The sequence below is a fragment of the Mus musculus genome, chromosome X, assembly GCF_000001635.26.
Source record: "Mus musculus strain C57BL/6J chromosome X, GRCm38.p6 C57BL/6J".
Classification (NCBI taxonomy): Eukaryota; Metazoa; Chordata; class Mammalia; order Rodentia; family Muridae; genus Mus; species Mus musculus.
Genome location: NC_000086.7, coordinates 3,941,612 through 3,962,554, shown reverse-complemented (window position 1 = coordinate 3,962,554; position 20,943 = coordinate 3,941,612). Strand labels below are relative to the sequence as shown.

At 42.6% G+C, this 20,943-nt stretch overlaps 1 protein-coding gene, 1 long non-coding RNA gene and 2 pseudogenes across 3 annotated transcripts in view; 3 read left to right on the top strand and 1 right to left on the bottom strand.

Moving 5' to 3' along the window:
• The window catches only part of Gm46693, a 49,818-nt gene extending 44,280 nt beyond the window's left edge, over positions 1–5,538 (bottom strand). Inside the window, exons 1-2 of one of the 2 annotated variants that reach the window (XR_001782866.2) lie at positions 5,157–5,538; positions 3,042–3,177 (exon numbers count right to left, since the gene is read on the bottom strand). This is a non-coding gene — a long non-coding RNA (predicted gene, 46693). The remainder of the gene's footprint in view (positions 1–3,041; positions 3,178–5,156) is intronic. The other variant, XR_001782865.1, reaches the window with a different exon arrangement.
• Gm14355 overlaps positions 1–20,943 on the top strand; it is a 250,741-nt pseudogene that overhangs the window by 74,895 nt on the left and 154,903 nt on the right.
• Gm17854 (predicted gene, 17854) lies at positions 1,810–2,677 on the top strand (annotated as a pseudogene).
• Positions 5,553–7,512, top strand: Btbd35f16 (BTB domain containing 35, family member 16). Its single transcript, NM_001243011.1, has one exon. It carries the CDS (start codon positions 5,638–5,640, stop codon positions 7,132–7,134), a length of 1,497 nt encoding a protein of 498 aa, NP_001229940.1. The 5' UTR covers positions 5,553–5,637; the 3' UTR covers positions 7,135–7,512.

The window sequence follows — 20,943 nt, the reverse complement described above, 5'->3', positions numbered from 1 at the left end:
TTACAATTATGGGCACCTTCTTTTTGATAAAGAAGTCAGAAATACACACTGCAAAAAGGACAAGTTTGGCAAATGGTGCTGGTCACAGGAATGCAAATAGATCCACTTAGCATCCTGCACCCCAAAAAAGAAACCCACAAGAAAATCAAAGACCTAAACATAAAACCAGAGACACTGGTGTGATAGAAGAGAAAGTGGTGAATAGCATTGAACTCATTGGCACGGAAGACTTTCTAAGCAGAACACCTTTAGGCCAGGAAGTGAGACTTTAAAAAAAAAAAACTAATAAATGGTACCTCATGAAACAAAAGGGCTTGTGTAAAGCAAAGGACACTATCGCTCCATCAAGAAGGCAGCTTACAGAATTGGAAAATATTTTCACCAACTCCACATCTGATAGAGGACTAATATGCAAACTTGCTACGCTCTCTGGTCGAGTCAACTGGACAAGCCGAAAGGCTTAAAAGTCACTCATGAGGCAAAAGAGTTTCAAGGAAGCTCTCCTCCTGGAGGCTAGTGTTCTCTACCCATACATTAATTTTTCATTCCCGAGTTCCAGTACCACGCTAGTCTAGAGTATGGATCCACGTGCTCTCTTTCAGTATTTTCCTATAAGTGCTCTGACATGGCTAAAGCCTTCCGCCAGTGTTCCAACAGTCCAAGGGTGTCTGTCCTTGACCAAGATCAAGGGTTTAGAATTCAGCAAGATTGTAAAAGCTAAGTCACTCCCTTACACAGGAATTTACCATCACTTAGGAAGAAGGAAGTTTCAGACCAAAGGAGAAACCAGAATAGATACTATAGCAGAGTTACACCCATACACATATTTACAATGGCCTAAGGGGAAGGTGGACTATACAAGAGACTAAAATAGGAACTGTGGAAAGGACGAGAAGCCCTTGACCATGGCTTCTAAGATTAGTGAATTTTAGGTGGAGCCCTTGTTGATCCCAGCTGTTATCAATGTATTCTATCCTGGGTGGTTCCCATTAGACCTTTTGTGTTTGCATTCCTCTGTTTTATGTAAGATTCCAGTTACCTCAATTGTACCTTGTGAATATGTCACCCAACTTCCTTATTGTCCTCTGCATAAAAAGTCTGATGCTCAGTTGTAAAATTACATTCAGATTCCACACAAACTCTCCTGCGTGTGTGTCTGTCTGTCATCATCCACGCTTTGCCCACCCGCGTTGAGAGACCCCGTTCCACGCAGACATAGGGACCCAAAAGGTCTGCGGCACAAACTATATAAAGAACTGAAGATGTCAAGAAAAACAATTCATCCATCTTAAAAATTTGATGTTGATCTAAATAGAATTCTCCAATGAGGAAACTCAAATAGTTGAGAAACACTTAAAGAAATGTTCAACATCCTTAGCCATCTGGGAAATGCAAATGAGAACTACTTTGAGATTTCATTTTACACCTGTCAGTATGGCTAAGATCAACAACGCAAGGGACAGCTCATCCTGGGGATACAGTAAGGGGCACATTCATCAATGGTGGGAGTGAAACTTACACAGGTACTATGAAAGTCTGTGTGATAGTTTCGCTGGAAAATGGGAAAAGATCTACCCAAAATTGAGGTTTGCCACTCTTGGGCACATAGCCAAAGGATACTTCATCCTACCCAAGAGATATTTCCTCAACTGTGCTCACTGCTGCTCTGTTCACAGGAGCCAGAAACCAGAAACAACCTAGATTCCCCTAAAGAGAACATGGATAAAGACTGTCTAGTCTGTTTCCTCCCACTAGCACAGGTTTCTAGCAGCTCCTCTCTTGAAGGTTCACACTGACCACCAGTTCTCCCTGGATGATGATTTAACTGCCTTCCTTGTCAACAATGGTTCTGGTCTGGCAAATGCCTGGTTTGCTGGTTATGATGCTCCAGGGCCATCTACCCCTCCATTATGGGGTTGCCCTAGGCACCAGGGCATCACGGTGGGTAAGAGACAGAAGGACACCTTTGTGGGTACTGAGGCCCATTGCAAGAGAGGCATCCTGATCCTGAAGTACCCCCATTGGTCATGACATTGTCACGAACTGGTTCAATATGGAGAAGATCTGGCACCAAACATTCTACAACAAACTGCATGTGGTCCTCCAAAGGAACACTGTGCTGCTCACCATTCCCCCTAGAGCCCTAAGGCCAACTGTGAAAAGATGACCCACATCATTTTTGAGACTTATAAAACCACAACCATGTAAGTAGCCATCCAGTCTGTGCTGTTCCTCTAGGCCTCTGGTCATACCACTGCGATTTTGATGGAGCCCAGAGATGGGGTCACACAGAATGTGCACATCTATGAGATAATGTGCATATCTCTGCTCTCCTTGTGCCATCCCGTGTCTGGACCTAGCTGGCCTGTACCTGACAGACTACTACATGAAGTTCATGACCACATGTGGCTATAGTTCACCAAAAAGCTGGGAGGGAAATCATGCCTAATATCAGAGAGAAGCTGTGCTATGTTGCCTTAGACTTCCAGCAAGAGATGGCCACTGATGTGTTCTCTTCCTCAGCAGACAAGAGCTATAAGCATCCAGGTCATCACTATTGTCAATAAGCAGTTCTGCTGCCCTTAGGCTTTTGTTTAGCCTTCCTTCTTGGGTAATGGAATCCTGTGGCAACCACGAAACAACATTTAATTCCATCATGAAGTGTGACATTGACATTCTGTACATGTATAAATAATATTCAGATTTCTATAATCTCCCTAACCTATCTAGACTCCTGCCCACTTCTACAAACCTTTTAATCCCCCTAGTTCTGTTTCAGACATTGGTTTTGTTTGTTTGTGTTTGAGAATCCTAGAGTTTAACTAGGATTATCAGTATGACCATGAGCTCAAAACTCTTTCTTGGAGGCCAGATGCAGGACACTGGATCTGGATCACTGGATGTATGGAAGATAATGATTCTCTCTCCCTCAGAACCCACCAATATTTCACCAAAGGAGGGAAAAGTTGAAAGAGTCCTTCCCTGGCCCATTATTTACTGTGAGGAGGTTTTAGTCATGGGTAGACTTTACATATACTCACAGGTGTTGGGAAGTCGTGACTGCACTGGTGGTCCTGTAGTGAAGAAAACAGATTCCATAGCCCTCCTCTTTATGGTCCAGTTTTTATATATTTTCTGCTCCTTTTTTTTCCTCTGAGGATCCATGAGGGTTCATGCCTAAACAAGATAGTAATACCATTCAGCCATCTCTTATTATCGTGCTTTGAGCAGTTATGCATATTATTCCTCACTGTAGTTTATTGCGAAAAGGGCTTCTCTGAATGAATCTTGAAGTAGAATTTCCCCTAGATATAAACATAGATACTTAGAAGGGAGCTTGACACCTTGAGACTTTACATAAACAACAGGAATAAATTCTCCCCTAGGGCCAAAGGCATTTTCTATCCTCCTGTGGAACTGGCCTCAAATCTAATCACAGATACACTGGCTATCCCTATAACAGTGATGTCACTATTGTGTAGCTGGACACATCTTTCTTGGCAGATTGGTATTGTACATCATAAGGTTCATATCTGGGTAACTCTGTTGATGCCATTACTCTGCCAGCATCCTGAATAGCACAATCCAGAACTATGAAAGCTAACTAGATGGAAGGAAGTTTTCAGTTACATGCCAGCTCAATTTCTCTATATTTTACAACCACGATGTGGTTTGTCTTTTGTAGCAGGGTCTTATCATATATTCATGGTAGGCAAACAGAAAGAGTGTGAAGAACCTGTATTATTTTCAAGATTTCTGGGAACTTCCTGAACATACCTGGCATTGGGATTTTTTTTTTCGCTTGATTTTCAGCAGCAGTATTATGTAGACATACAGGCCATCTACCAGCTAAATATGTGTCTTTTGAGACTTTATCAATTTTATTATAAACAGTAAGTTTCCATGTGGATTTTCAAGTATATCCTTAGCTTTGTTTATCCCCTCATCCCACCAGCTTTTCTACCCTATCTCTACTTAAATTTTCCTCATAGGTTGAATATTCATATTAGTGATTGTACAAGTAATGGGCTTATGAGAGGACAAACACTTTCACAACTTAAGCATTTCTGGGAATCTATTAGAGAAAAAAAGAATCAATATAATAATCTATCAAAAGGAGGTGGCCCTTGAGTGGGGTAAAACGCTCATGTTGCAACTGCAAGCCAATACTGATACTGACACTGTCAGGATCATACTTCCTAGTAACATTTATTGTGGTGAAACCTTCACTCTTCTCAAAGATTATTCTTGTGATATCATCTAGGCATGACTAAAAGCAAACAAATTAAGGAATGTGACTTTTTATTACCCTTGAAACTATTATGAACTTAAGATTTCTGATTTCTTTGGAAAGTCAGGTACATTATATGGTGATTCTCTGGGAGAGAAAGGTTAAATGATGTTTTGCTAAGGCAGACACTGGTGAAAGGATGCTTTGATACTGAAGATGCACATCAAAGAAGGTTTGGCTGAGGCCAACACATGGGTGACAGGATGATTTGCTGAAGTAGACACAATTGAGAGGATGTTTTACAGAGGGAGATACAGGTTAGAAGATGTTTTGTTAAGACAGACTTGTGAGAGGAGAGGTGGTGTTAAGAAAGAATATAACTATGACCTCACAGACACTTGGAGGAGTGTCTTGCATTGGTTCACCTTGCTCTGCCTCCATAGACTTTGCTGGCCAGGCTCTGGGAATGGATTGCCAGCACAGAGGAATAAAAAGAAATATTTAAACATTAGACTTGGCTTCTTACAGATTGCAATTTATTAACAGTAAGGAGTCCATATAAAGTTAATATGTAAATGCAAATCAGTAAAACAAAACCATAAAACACGCATACATATGCAAGTTAAACAAATAACTAGATTTATAAGGAACTTTTAGAAATATATATATATATATATATATATATATATATATATATATATATGCAAAGCATACACAGAAATTGTTGATATAGGCATACAACTACTTGCATGAAATACTTCTCATTAATCCTAATCAAAAGAGGCTAACAATAAAATTAGCAATAACAATGTTTACTGTTTATATTGGCAAAAGCAGTTAGTAAGTGATTATCTCAAATACTACAGACATTTGAGTGCTCATAGTCAAGGGTCAAGGGTTGGAATATGTACAATCTTAAACACACATCAGGATGAATTTGGCCTGGTTGTTCTCTTTAAGGAAAAGAAAATTCACCTGGCAAGGTTGAAAAACTAGGTGAACGAGGTTCTCCAGTTTGATGGAGGTCATCTTCAGCAAAATAGTGTGGCCCATTTAGAAATAGTGGGAGAAGGGAGAGGTGAGGGGAAAGGAGGAGCAGAATGGGAAAAGGAAAGGAAGAAGGAATTTAGGAATAATGGAAGGGAGGGAGGAAGGGAGATGGGAGGATGGTGGGGCAAATGTGCAAGGGAGGAAGGGGAAGGAGGAGGGAGAGGGAGGGGTTGCTATCAGGAGGCGGGGCCTGTGCTCAGGCAACACACATGTGGACAATGAAGAATGCCCTGCCTTCAATGTGACGTCAGAATCTGTAGTAGAGAAACACAGAGAAGTCTAGGCAGGACTGGCAGACTACAGCAATGCCTCAACCAAGAAGCCTCTGCGAGAGCTTGTTCTAGGAATTTTCATCAATGGGGCTTTTAGTCAGCAGGGTCTTGAGATGCAGGGATTCCAGTCTGTTAGAGCCACAGCCAGAAGCCATAGCCGGAGCCAGCTACATTCCTGGCAGTCGCAAGCGAAAAAGAAACAGTTTGGAGGAGTTGGCAACAAGTTCTAATGTTCATGGACCTCAAAACCAGGGAATGTATCCACATCAAGTTCTCAACTACATCTACTGGAAAAGGGTTAAGATCTCATCTAATGATGCTTATCAAAACTTATTTTTGGACGGGCATGATAGCGACATTAAAATCCGTGCTCTGGGAAAAACATGGTGTTTACACAAAGTATTTTTATGTCAGTCAGGCTACTTTGCTAACATTCTCAAAGGTACTTGGAGAGAATCACACCATGGTGTTATAAATCTGATCATTAAGAATGAGGATATTGATACCCGATCTCTGCTTTTTGTGTTTGGTGCTTTGTACACGGATGCGGATTTGTCAATAACACCTCTGGAAGTTCCTCAAGTTTTGGCAGCAGCATGCCTGCTTCGGGTGGATCGAGTAATTCAGCAGTGTGAAGGAATCATGAAAGAAACTATCAACAGGAACACTGTGTGCTCCTATTATTTGGCAGCAGAAACCTATAGATTAAAAGCTGTAAAGACGAGATGCTTTGAATGGCTTCTTTGCAATTTGATGGTACATCCAAGTGTGGCACTTTACAAGGAAGTAGACTTGAAGTTGATGTATCTTCTAGCACTGTCTTCTGACTTACTAGTCATGCAAAAGGAGATTGATGTATATACCACACTAAAAATATGGATGTTCCTTTATCTTAATCCATGCTGGAACGGAACCATGAAACAGCTTTTACAACACGCAAACAACTGGCTTTCCACCCACATGGCATATGTTGATAACATCAGTTTTCTTGAAAGTGAAGAAGGACTAATATTTCAACCAGTGTTTAAAAAGCTGAGATTTCAGCACATTATCTGTGACTTGACTTCCACAACTATTCTTGAACAAGATCGACTAATACCTATGGCATGGTTGTCACCCATTTACAAACAACAGTGGTTGACTTTGCTGCGAACACAAGAATATGGGGTAATTGGACCACAAGTTATCAATGAACAAGAACTTGAAGAATGCACCATGAGGTGTGGTACAATGATCCCCAAGGATGGAAGATATACTTGGAAGTGGTCAGTTGGACGACTTGGCTTTCCTTTACGTGTGACCTTTACCAGGCAGTGTGTAATTTTAAGGCAACGGTGTCAGAGGTGTGATGGTTCTGCTTGCCACAACCATATCCGAAATGTCATATTCAGAATAACTTTGGTGTGTTTTGATTCCAACAAAAGAGTAACTTTCAGAAAGACAACAGGTTATAAAATCCTCACCTTTGAATATAAGGAGGAGCAAATTGTAATGAAATTGGATAGTGATGTTCTAAACTTCCCTATGTGTATATTCTGCAATTTCCTTTTTGTAAACCTAGGAAATGCAGAAAACAAGTAATCTTATCAATTATTAGACTGTAAGCATTTTACAAGTATTGAATGGTTCATTTAATATGAAGGCTGTGTAATGACTACAGTGAAGAAGACCAAAAACAAATTCAATATTCTTTGGAGTCTAGTACCACCAGAAGTGACTGCTTCCCTCCATCACCTTATTTCCATGTATTTCTGAAGAAAACCTTTACTTCCAACAAAGTATTTGTCAAATCAAATAAACCTAATCTTCTGATTTAAATTTACCATCGAGATCCAAGCTTGGAATGGAAATAAGAGACTATATTTGCAAGGTAAAACATCTCAATCAATTTGTTAAGTAGATTTGGCCCTAGCTAAAATTGAGACAAAATAAAATCATGCCATTGTTGAAACTGTTGTGAACCAATGCATTCATTATGACATTATTATAAGACGTAAATCATTGGTTAAAAGGGAATATTTGAGATTACTCTCTGTGTGGGCTTTCAAATAACTAAATAATGTCGTTTGTGTTCGGAAAACATTTACTGCTGACTATGTCTAACTAACTATATATGCACACATACAGACATTTATCTTATACTTAAATTTCATGCCCTATCCTGGATAAGCAAGGGAATTATATATGCAATATATTTACATAGAACTATATATACTTATGTAATATATTTATGTATTGATGTAAGGGTAAATACCAAGAATCCAATTTTTGAAAGGGGTAAACAAGATAGGAAATGGAAAATAGGCCTTCATGATACCTATCATTTGCTATCAAGGTATGAGCTGTATCATAGTATACTGATCAATTTCTCTGCCTTAATTTCTTTTACTGTTGCAGTGATTTTATGTTTTTAAAAAGACCTTATGAAATCACCTTAGGGGCAACAGTTTCAATTATCTCAGACTTTGAGTCTCTAGGCTTCTGCGGCAGGAGGTTGAAGAAACTGGTCACATGACACCTACAGTAGAAAGAGATCACCTTAATGCAAGTACATCAATAACTTTCTCCGTTGTGTAGAGTTCAAGATTAGAGTCAAGGAATAGTGCCACCCCGGATAGGTAGGTCTTCCCAAGTCACTTTATGCAATCAAGATAACCTCCAACAGGCATTCCCAGAGCCTGGACTCTCACATGATTGTAGATGCTGTCACAATTCTTCCTCTTGTCAACATGATACAGGAACACACCACTTTTAAGCCATAACCTAACAACCTTTGGTCTTCATAGGTTCACAACCATGGCATGGTACAAAATTCACTGTATCCAACTTTGAAAGTCCCATAAATAGTTCCCTTGTTCAATGTGGCTGGTTCTGTGCCAATGCCATGATGATTTTACTACTATAGCTTTGTAGTCTAATTTGAACTGGGAATGGAGTCCCCAGTTGTTCCTTTTTAATTCAGGATCGTTTTAGCTATCCTGAGTTTTCATTTTATTTTCTAGATGAAGCTGAGAGTTGTCCTTTCAAGGTCTTTACCTTATTTCTCTTGGTTACTAGGCCTCATGTGCTCATGATGCCTCCTAAGTTGACTAGGCTTCACCTATGTCTACTAGTACTCACATGTACACCATGGCTCATATGGATATTCCAGTTACCCACCATTACTGGGCCTCCCATGCATGCCAGGTACTGCAAAAGCCTTTCAGTCCTTCCAGGCTACGGAAGCTAGAAACGTTTACCACATCTCCAGTGTTTACCAACCCTCTCATACTCACACAGCCACCAGGGTACTAGGATCCACCTGATTACAAAGCCTTCCATACTCTCCAGGCCTCCCTTGGTTAATGGCACTCACTTGCTTGCCAGGCCTCACATGATTACTAGGCCTCACTTGGCTACTAGGCCTCAAGTGGTTTCTAGGTTTTTCATGGTTTTGAGAGCTTCCATGTATACTAAGCTGCTCATACTAACCAGGCTTCCCCTGTACACCTGGCCTAACCTGCCATCCAAGACTCTATTAGTTACTGGATCTCCAATGCTTCCTGTGCATTTTATGCTTGCTTACCAGGCCTCTCACATTTACATAACTCACATCCTTACTAGTCCTTCCAAGATTTTCAGGTCTTTCTTTGTTACTAGGTCTTCCATAGTTAGTAGTACATCCCGTACTTGCTCAGCTAATCATGCTGTCCATGCCTCCTAAGTTTCCCAGGCCTCCGTGGCATTCAACTTTGCCAAATAGTTCTAGACCTCCCATGCTTTCCCTATCTTCCATGAGTTCTAGCATTTCTGTGTTTACTAGGCCTCCTAATTCTGACTAAGCTTCTCTTGCTCACTGAGCCTCCTAACTTTTTCAAGAATCTCAAGCTAACCAGACCTTTTGTGTCCATCAGATACCCTATTTGTACTAGGTCTCCTATGTTTCCAGGTCTTCTCTAGGTTCTAGGACTCTCCTGCTTACTAGGCTTCCCCATGCTTGGATCCATCTCATCCTTGGCAGTCCTTTTTCAGCCCTCACAGGCTTAACACTCCTCTGATGTATTTTCACACCTCCCAATCCTTCTAGACCTCCAGGGCTTTCCCCATCATTTTTGGATTCTAGCATCCCCAGGCTTAGTAATCCTGTCCTTATTCACCAGGCTTCTAATGCTTATCACACCTCCTAAGCTTTCCAGGCTCCAGGGCTTAGCAAGCCGCAAGTTTTTCTCAGAAAGCCCATGCATCCCAGGTCACTCAAATTTAACAGGTATTCCAGGGAGCCATAACCTGCTTGGTCACAAGGCCTTCCATATTCTCTAGGCCACCCTAAGTTACTAGACCTCATTTGTGTACCAGACCTCACATTTATATTAGACTTCATTTGGCTTCTGTGCTTTATAAGACTCTAATCATTATTGAGACCTTCTATGTGTACTGAGATACTCATATTACCCAGCATTCCCATGTACATCTGGCCTAACAGGCCAAGTAGGACTTGATGTTTGCCAGGTCTCCCATGCTTCCCCCCACATCTTATGCTCAGCAGCATAAGATGTTTATCCAGACCTCACATCCTTATTTGTTCTTCCAATATTTCCAGGCGTTTCTATGGTTCTAGAATTCCCATGGTCCCTAGGCCTTCCAATTGCTGCCAGGATACTCAAGAATTCCAGGCCTCCTAAGATTCCCAAGCCTCTCAAGAATTCCCGGTTTCCAATGGTTATCAGACCTCCCATCCTTAATAGGCCTCCCATGCTTTCCAGGTCTTCCTAGGCTTCTAAGACTCCCATGCTTACTAGACCTCCCCACATTGGAGGTTGCTCATCCTTATCAAGCCTGCTGACATTTCCAGGCCTCTCAGGCTTACCGGGCCTGCCATGTTTATAAGACTTGCCATCCTTACCAGTCCTTCCATAATTTTCAGGTCTTCCATGGGTTCTGGGAATCTCATACATCCCAGGCTTCCCAATGCTTATAGGCTGCTCATGCTTACCAGACCACCTAAGATTTCCAGGCCTCCCAGGTATGACAGGCCAAAGAAGTTTTTTTCAGACGTTCCATACTTTCTAATCCTTCCATGCTTTTCAGTGTCCTTGGGTTCTAGGACAGCCATGCGTCTTGGGACTGCCCATGAACACCAGGCTTTCTGGCTTAATAGGATTACCAGGTCTTCCATATTATAGAAACTCTCATACTTAAAAGATTTCCCATGCTTTCCAGGTATTCCTTGGTTTATGTTTCCCATGATTACTAGGTCTGTCCATGAGAGCCAGTCAACTAAAACTTACCATGTTTTCTTTTTTTGCAATTGTATTGCTCTTTATTTTTTATATAATTTAAATATAAATCACATTTTTGTTCCTTTAGGATAATGAAGTTTGTATTTTCTATTATATATATATATTACATTTCAAATGTTATCCCCTTTCCTAGTTTCCCCTCCAAAAATCCACTATCCTCTCCCACCTCCCCCCGCTCCCCAAACCAAACACTCTCATTCCTGGTCCTGGCATTCTCCTATATAGGGGCGTAGAGCCTTCACAGGATCAAGGGCTTCTTCTACCATTGATGACAGATTAGGCCATCTTCTGCTACAAATATAGATAGAGCCACAAGTTCCACCATGTGTTTTCTTTGAATGGTGATATAGCTCCAAGGACCTCTAAGGGTAATTGTTAGTTCATATTGATGTCCCTTCTATGGGGCTTCATTCCCCTTCAGCTCCTTGGATACTTTCTCTGGCTCCTTCATTGGGGACCTTGTGCTCCCTCCAATGGATGACAGTGAGCATCCACTACTGTATTTGCCAGGCACTGGCTAGAGCCTCACAGCAGACAGCTATATTCGGATCTTGTCAGCTAAATCTTGCTGGCATATGCAATAGTGTCTCGGTTTGGTGGTTGTATATGGGAGGGATCCCTGGGTAAGGCAGTCTCTGGATGTTCCTTCCTTCCATCTCAGCTACAATCTCCATCTTTATAACTCATTCAATGGGTAATTTGTTCGCCATTCTAAGAAGGAACCCAGTATCCACACTTTGGTCTTCTTTCTTCTCGAATTTATGTTTTTTACAAATTGTATTTTGGATATTTTAAGTTTCGGGGCTAATATCCACTTATCAGTGAGTGCATATCATGTGTGTTCATTTTTGATTCGGTTACCTCATTCAAAATGATATCCTCAAGATCCATCTATTTGCCTAAGAATTTGATAAATTCATTGTTTTTAATTGCTGAGTATTACTCCATTGTGTAAATGTACCACATTCTCTGTCTCCAATCCTATGTTGAGTGACATCTGGGTTCTTTCCAGCTTCTGGCTATTATAAATAAGGCTGCTATGAAACATAGTGGAGCATGTGTTCTTGTTACAAGTAGGAATATCTTCTAGGTGTATGCCCAGGAGAGGTATTGCTGGATCTTCTTGTAGTACTATGTCCAGTTTTCTGAGGAACAGCCACACTGATTTCCAGAGTAGTTGTAAAAGCTTGCAATCCCACCAGCAATGGAGGAGTGTTCCTCTTTCTCCACATCCTTGACAGCATTTGCTGTCATCTGAATTTTTGATATTAGCCATTCTGACTGGTGTGAGGTTTAATCTCAGGGTTGTTTTGATTTGCATTTCCCTGATGATTAAGGATGTTGAACATTTTTCATGTTTTTCTCAGCCATTCAGTATTCCTCAGTTGAGAATTCTTTGTTTATCTCTGTACCCCATTTTTAATGGGATTATTTGATTTTCTGGAGTCCAGATTCTTGAGTTTTTTGTATATATTGGATATTAGTCACCTATCAGATTTAGGATTGGTAAAGACCCTTTCCCAATCTGTTGGTGGGTTTTTTGTCTTATTAACAGTGTCTTTTTCTTACAGAAGTTTGCAATTTTATGAGGTCCCACTTGTCAATTATTGATCTTACAGAAAAAAAGCATGGCTGTTCTGTTCAGGAATTTTTTCCTCTGTTCCCATCCATATCTTTAAAGATTTTCCCCACTTTCTCCTCTATAAGTTTCAGAGTCTCTACTTTTATGGGGAAGTCCTTGATCCACTTAGATTTGAGGTTTGTACAAGGAGATAAAAATGGGTCAATTCTCATTCTTCTACATGAAAACCTATAGATGTTCCAACACCATTTGTTGAAAATGCTGACTTTTTCCCACTGGATGGTCTTAGCTCCCTTGTCAATACTCAAGTGTGTGGATTCATTTCTGGTTCTTCTACTCTATTCCATGGATCTACCCGGCTTTTGCTGTACCAGTACCATGTAGTTTTTATCACAATTGCTCTGTAATACAGCTTGAGTTCAGACATAGTGATTCCACCAGAGGTTCTTTAATTGTTGAGAATACTTTTTGTTATCCTAGTTTTTTGTTGTTGTTGTTATTCCAGATGAATTTGCAAATTGCCCTTTCTAACTTAGTGAAGAACTGAGTTGGAATTTTGATGGGGATTGCATTGAATCATTAGATTGCCTTCAGCAAGATAGTCATTTTTACTATATTAATCCTGCCAATCCATGAGTATGGGCGATCATTACATCTTCTGAGATCTTCTTTGATTTCTTTCTTCAGAGACCTGAAGATCTTATCATAGAGATCTTTTACTTCCTTAGTTAGAGTCACACTACGGTATTTGATATTATTTGTGACTATTATGAAAGGTATTGTTTCCCTAATTTCTTTTTCAGGCTGTTTATCCTTTATGTAGAGAAAGACCACTGATTTTTGAGTTAATTTTATATCCAGCTACTACACTGAAACTGTTTATCAGGTTTAGAAGTTCTCTGGTGGAATTTTTAGGGCCACTTATGTATATTATCATATCATTTACAAATAGTGATATTTTGACTTCTTCCTTTCCAATTTGTATCCCCTTTATCTCCTTTGATGTCTAATTGTTCTGGCTAGGATTTCAAGTACTATATTGAATAGGTAGGAAAAAAGTGGGCAGCCTTGTCTCATTCCTGATTTTAGTGGGATTGTGTCAAGTTTCTCTCCATTTAGTTTAATGTTGGGTTTGGATTGCTGTATATTGCTTTTATTATGTTCAGGTATGGGCCTTGAATTCCTGATCTTTCAAAGACATTAATCATGAAGGGGTGTTGGATTTTGTCAAATGGTTTGTCAGCATCTAACAAAATGATCATGTGATTTTTGTCTTTGAGTTTGTTTATATAGTGGATTATGCTGATGGATATCCATATATTATACCATCGCTGCATCCCTGGGATGAAGAGTACCTAATCATGATGAATGATCATCCACCATATTGATGTGTTATTGTATTCGGTTTGCAAGGATTTTATGGAGTATTTTTGCATTGATATGCATAAGGGAAATTGGTCTGACGTTCACTTTCTTTGTTGGGTCTAGTTATCAGAGTAATTGTGGCTTCATATAATGAATGGGTTAGAATACCTTGTGTTTCATTTTTGTGAAATACTATGAGGAGAATTGGAATTAAGTCTTCTTTGATGAATATGAAGTGCCACTCCTTGTCTTTTTTGATAACTTTGGGTTGGAAATCGATTTTATTCAATATTAGAATGGCTACTCCAGCTTGTTTCTTCAGACTGATTTCTTGGAAAATTTGTTTTCCAGCCTTTTTCTCTGACTTACCATGCCTTCTAATTTTGTACTTCTCATAGGCTTACCAGGTCTCCTATGTATATCAGACCACCCATCCATAGTAAGGAAGACTTCAGATTTGGCTAGGCTGTAGATAATGTATTTTATGCTGCACCTTCTCAGTATGAGCTCCTGGTTTTCAACACTGTATCAAGTATTACCACAGAAACAGTGCATATGTATTTTTATTTGATCTCCCTTCATTCCCATGCCATTGGAAGCAGACTTCCAAAAAAAATCATCTTTGATGATTTCTCTTTCAACTATATCACCCCTACTTGACGATTTGCACTCCCTTAGATACCATGTGCTAGAGATTTGCAATCAGAATCAATAATCCTGGTGATGGTAATAAGATCCTATCCAGGATTTAAAGGTTTGTACATTATGAATAGATATTACATAGCAAAGTATGAAATATAAAAATAAGTATACTTTTGTGTTGATTTGAATAGGATCAAATAGATATAATCTCTTATGTATTATGTGGAAGCAGTACCTATCAATAAAATGCCTATGGTCAATGAGCTGAGGCATGATTGGAAGGTGTGACATCTGGATGGGAGAGCTAAGATTCTGGAAAATTGTCAGGACTGAAAGATTTGTCACAATCACTGAAGGAAACATTCCTATGAAAATGAGGAGAGGTAACCAAACACTTGGTTTGGCTTAGAATACAATAAATGGATAGTTAAGTTATGAGCTATTTGGTGATCATGCCAAAGCTTCTGGTCTAGGCACTTATTCAGAAATAATTCAGTTTCAAGAGTTGTTACTCTCAGAACAAAGGAGAAAGGTTCATCTCTACAGGAATAGCCCCAATAGTCTCATCTGATTGAATACTTGGTCGTTAAGGACTGTTACTATTAGAAAGTATGTTGGAGTAGGAGTGGACTTGTTGAAGGAAGTATGTCACTGTCAGGACAATCTTTAATGTCTCCTATACCCTAGCTATGTCAGGTGTGGCATGCAATCTTCTTCTGCTGCCTGTGGATCAAGATTTCCCAGCTCCTTCTCCAAATTCACACCTGCCTGCACACAGCCATGCGTCCCACCATGACAATAATTAATTAAACTGCTGAAACTGTGAGTCAGTCGCAATTAAATATTTTCCTTTATAAAAACTTCCTTGGAGCTCGGTTTTGGTAGTGCATGCCTTTAAACCTAGTACTCAGAGGAGGTAGAGGCAGAGGTGGAGGTAGAGGCGGAGGCAGAGGCAGAGTCAGGCAAATCTCACTGAGTTTGACCTACAGACTAAGTTCCAGGACAGCCTGGGCTACACAGAGAAACCCTGCCTGTAACCCAGACACAGACATAGTCACAGACACATAATAGACAATAACACTGACAGAGACACAGACACAGAGTCAGAGAGAGTCTCTCTCTCTCTCTCTCTCTCTCTCTCTCTCTCTCTCTCTCTCTCTCTTTGTCTCTCTCTCTGTCACACACACACACACACACACACACTAGGTGCATCTCCTTCATGAGGGTAAAGGTGTGCTTACATTTCTCCTCCTCTCAACACGTTAAATTCTATAAACGTGCAAACATAGGGCATAGGACACATTAAACTTGTTCTGACAGTGACATACAAGCAAGCAAACAAACATACTACCTTGCATTATTTCATACTCAGTGGGAAGCATCAGGAAGAAAAGAGCTGGCTAATCTCAATGAACATGCAATGGAAAACTGATAATAGGGTGGACACCAAAAAATAGAAAAGAAGAGCCTCCAATGTTCCCTGATATTTAGAGGGTATATGACAAAGACGAATGCCATTTAAATAGTGCTTTTCCAGAAAGGAAGAAAATGACTTAGCTTTCATCCCTAAACTGAGTGAAGAAATATAAAAACCTGTGAATTCCACCAACTTTTCTTCCCACAATCCTTTAAGAATGAATCCTTTCACATGCTATTCTATCTTCTACAGACAAGCAACTGGGCTGTACTCCACCTAAGCACCATTTTAGTTGCTATGTTGTGAATTAGTGTTTTAGCAGGGAGCACTAGGCTGGCTTGAAATTGGTCACGAAAAGAAAGGAAGGAACATAAGTAGGAAGGAAGGAAGGAAGGAAGGAAGGAAGGAAGGAAGGAAGGAAGGTAGCTCTTGCTCTGCAAAGATTCTAAGGAAAGAACAGGTATTGGGCAAGAAAAAAACAACTCTAACTTCATAGTCGACACCTGAGAAAATAGTGAAGAATAAAAAATTACTGAACTCTTCCTCACCCCAGAGCCCGACCTCTCCCATCTAGAGAGTGTTCCCAGAACACTCCTGAACTCTTCACCCCAGAATGCATTCCTGAACTCCTCACCCTAGAGTTCGAACCCTCCCAACTAAAGACTGTTCCAAGAACATTTTTGAGATAAGGGCCTCCTGGAACAACCTCAGAATGAACCGGGTACATTGCCAAATAATAGGACATGACCCCTTAGTTACGTAGAATCCCTTGGCAGAACCCCTTGTCCCTTGGCAGAACCCCTTAGTTATGTAAACTTGTACTTTCCCTGCCCCGCTCTCCCCCCTTGAGTTTTTTCTATATAAGCCTGTGAAAAATTTGGCTCGTCGTTGATTCTCCTCTACACCACTAGGTGTATGAGTTTCGACCCCAGAGCTCTGGTCTATGTGCTTTCTTGCTGTTGCTTTATTAAATCTTGCCTTCAACATTTTGAGTTCGGTCTCAGTGTCTTCTTGGGTCCGCGGCTGTCCCGAGGCTTGAGTGAGGGTCTCCCTTCGGGGGGTCTTTCATTTGGGGGCTCGTCCGGGATCAGCGCGACCACCCAGAGGTCCTAGACCCACTTAAAGGTAAGATTCTTTGTTCTGTCTTGGTCTGGTGTCTGTGTTCTGTTTCTAAGTTTGGTGCGATCGCAGTTTCGGTTTTGCGGACGCTCAGTGAGACCGCACTCCAAGAGGGAACGCGGGGTGGATAAGGATAAGGATAAGGATGTTACGGGATCGTGGGTTCGAGTCCCACCTCGTGCAGAGGGTCTCAATCGGCCGGCCTTAGAAAGGCCATTTGATTCTCTGAGTTGCTTGTGGTCGACGCAAAGTCGCCGCCACTTTTGGTTTCTTTTTTGTCTTAGTCTCGTGTTCGCTCTTTTTGTGTCTACTATTATTCTGGAAATGGGACAATCTGTGTCCAATCCCCTTTCTCTAACTCTGGAGCATTGGAAGGAGGTGCAGGTCAGAGCCCACAACCAGTCGGTGGAGGTCAGAAAGGGTCCGTGGCAGACCTTTTGCGCCTCCGAGTGGCCGACGTTTGGAGTGGGCTGGCCACCAGAAGGTGCTTTTGACTTGTCACTAATCGCCACCGTCAGGCGAATTGTTTTTCAGGAGGAAGGGGGTCACCCTGATCAGATCCCCTACATTGTGACCTGGCAGAATCTCGTCCAATTCCCACCTCCGTGGGTCAAGCCTTGGACCCCAAATTCTTCGAAACTGACGGTCGCGGTTGCCCAGTCTGATGCAGCCGGAAAGTCCGGCCCGTCAGCACCCCCCAAGATTTATCCAGAAATTGATGACCTCCTCTGGATGGACTCCCAACCTCCCCCTTACCCCCTGCCCCAGCAGCCACCTGCAGCCACCCCACCACAGGGACCAATAGCGAGAGGGGCTCAGGGACCAGCGGGGGGGACTCGGAGCCGCTGAGGCCGAAGCCCCGGGCAGGAAGGGGGGCCGGATTCAACAGTTGCCTTTCCACTTAGAGCACATGTGGGAGGGCCAGCGCCAGGACCTAATGATCTCATTCCTTTACAGTACTGGCCTTTTTCCTCTTCTGATTTATATAATTGGAAAACTAACCACCCTCCCTTCTCAGAGAACCCCTCTGGGCTTACTGGGCTCCTTGAGTCACTTATGTTCTCCCATCAACCCACTTGGGATGATTGTCAGCAGCTTTTGCAGGTTCTTTTTACCACAGAAGAAAGAGAAAGAATCCTGATGGAGGCGAGAAAAAATGTTCTGGGATAGGACGGCACTCCCACTGCCCTCCCTAACCTCGTGGACGACGCTTTCACCTTGAACCGCCCCAACTGGGACTACAACACCGCGGAAGGTAGGGGACGCCTCCTTGTCTATCGCCGGACTCTAGTGGCAGGTCTCAGAGGAGCCGCTAGACGGCCCACCAATTTGGCTAAGGTAAGAGAGGTCTTGCAGGGGCAGACTGAACCACCCTCAGTCTTCCTTGAGCGTCTCATGGAGGCATATAGGAGGTAAACCCCTTTTGACCCCTCGTCAGAGGGGCAGAGAGCCGCTGTAGCCATGGCCTTCATTGGTCAGTCCGCTCCCGACATTAAGATAAAGCTGCAAAGGCTGGAGGGGCTCCAAGATCATACGTTCCAAGATTTAGTAAAAGAAGCAGAGAAAGTCTATCATAAGAGGGAAACAGAAGAAGAGAGGCAGGAGAGAGAGAAGAAAGAAATGGAGGAGAGGGAAAATAGACGGGATCGCCGTCAAGAGAGAAATTTGAGTAAAATTTTGGCCGCAGTTGTAAATGATAGACAGTCAGGAAAAGGTAAAACACGTCTCCTGGGCAACAGGGCATTGAAACCGCCAGGTGGCAGAAAGATACCACTGGAAAAAACCAATGCGCCTATTGCAAAGAGAAAGGACACTGGGCTAGAGACTGCCCTAAAAACTGGGAGCGATCTAAGGTCCTGACCCTAGAAGATGATTAGGGAAGTCGGGGCTCAGACCCCCTCCCTGAGCCTAGGGTAACTTTGTCCGTGGAGGGGACCCCCGTCAACTTCCTGATAGACACTGGAAAAGAGCATTCAGTACTCACTAGCCCCCTAGGCAAGCTAGGCTCTAAAAAGACCATGGTAATTGGAGCCACTGGTAGTAAATTTTACCCCTGGACGACCGAACGAGCCCTACAGATAAACAAGAACATAGTGACCCACTCCTTCCTGGTGATACCTGAGTGTCCTGCTTCCCTCTTGGGGCGCGATCTGCTAACCAAGCTAAAGGCTCAAGTCCAATTTACTTCAGAAGGCCCACAAGTAAGCTGGGGAAAAGCCCCCGTTGCCTGCCTTGTCCTCAACACAGAGGAAGAGTATCGGTTGCATGAAGAGCAACCCAAAAATGCAGTCTCTTCAGGCTGGCTAACTGCGTTCCCCAATGTCTGGGCAGAACAAGCAGGAATGGGGTTGGCTAAACAAGTGCCTCCGGTTGTGGTAGAACTTAAAGCTGATGCCACCCCCATTTCGGTAAGAAAATACCCCATGAGCAAGGAAGCTAGGGAGGGCATCCGGCCTCATATCCAGAGGTTGCTAGACCAAGGAGTTTTAGTGGCTTGTCAGTCCCCCTGGAATACACCACTTCTGCTGGTTCGAAAACCAGGGACTAATGACTATCGCCCGGTGCAAGACCTTCGGGAAGTTAACAAAAGGGTCCTGGACATTCACCCCACAGTCCCGAACCCGTACAATTTATTAAGCTCTCTCCCACCTGAGAGAACATGGTATACAGTCCTGGACTTAAGAGATGCCTTCTTTTGCCTGCGTTTGCACCCTAAGAGTCAGCTCCTGTTTGCCTTTGAATGGAGGGACCCAGAGGGCGGACAGACTGGTCAACTAACCTGGACTAGGCTACCACAGGGGTTCAAAAATTCCCCCACCCTGTTTGACGAGGCCCTCCATCGGGATCTCGCGCCTTTTCGCGCTCAAAACCCTCAGCTTACCCTACTACAGTATGTAGATGATCTCTTGGTCGCGGAGACCTCGAAGGAACTGAGAGGCTCCTCACAGAACTGAGTGACTTAGGGTATCGAGTTTCGGCTAAAAAGGCACAAATTTGTCAAACTGAGGTAACCTACCTGGGGTATACCCTCCGAGGGGGTAAAAGATGGCTCACAGAAGCCCGGAAGAAGACTGTTATGATGATCCCCTCGCCAACCACCCCACGGCAGGTACGTTAGTTTCTGGGGACTGCTGGCTTTTGTAGACTCTGGATTCCAGGCTTTGCAACCCTAGCGGCACCTCTATATCCTTTGACTAAGGAAGGGGTTCCTTTTGAGTGGAAAGAAGAGCACCAAAGAGCTTTTGAGGCTATCAAGTCGTCTCTAATGACTTCCCCCGCGCTAGCATTACCAGACTTGACTAAGCCTTTCGTCCTATATGTGGACGAGAGAGCGGGTGTAGCCAGGGGAGTGTTGACACAAGCACTGGGACCCTGGAAGAGACCTGTAGCCTATTTGTCAAAAAAATTAGATCCCGTTGCTAGTGGATGGCCCACATGTCTGAAAGCTATTGCGGCAGTAGCCCTGCTGATCAAAGATGCTGACAAATTGACAATGGGACAACAGGTGACTGTTGTAGCCCCTCATGCCTTGGAAAGTATCGTGCGGCAGCCACCTGACAGATGGATGACAAATGCCCAAATGACACACTATCAGAGCCTGCTGCTAAATGAGCGTGTAACCTTTGTGCCCCCTGCCATCCTCAACCCAGCTACCCTTCTCCCTCTAACAAATGATTCCGTCCCAGTACATCAATGTATGGACATCCTCGCTGAAGAAACTGGGACCAGAAGGGACCTGACTGACCAGCCCTGGCCTGGAGCTCCCAGTTGGTATACGGGCGGCAGCAGTTTCCTGATAGAGGGGAAGCGAAAGGCTGGAGCTGCGGTGGTGGACGGGAAAAAGGTAATTTGGGCAAGCGCTTTGCCTGAAGGAACATCGGCACAAAAGGCTGAACTTATAGCGCTTATACAAGCCCTCTGAGAGGCTAAAGGTAAGATCGTTAACATCTACACTGACAGCCGCTATGCTTTTGCTACAGCACACA

Bases quoted from the DNA above. Each gene is read 5' to 3' on its own strand.
- Btbd35f16 (NM_001243011.1), top strand. From the start codon at position 5,638: ATGGGGCTTTTAGTCAGCAGGGTCTTGAGATGCAGGGATTCCAGTCTG.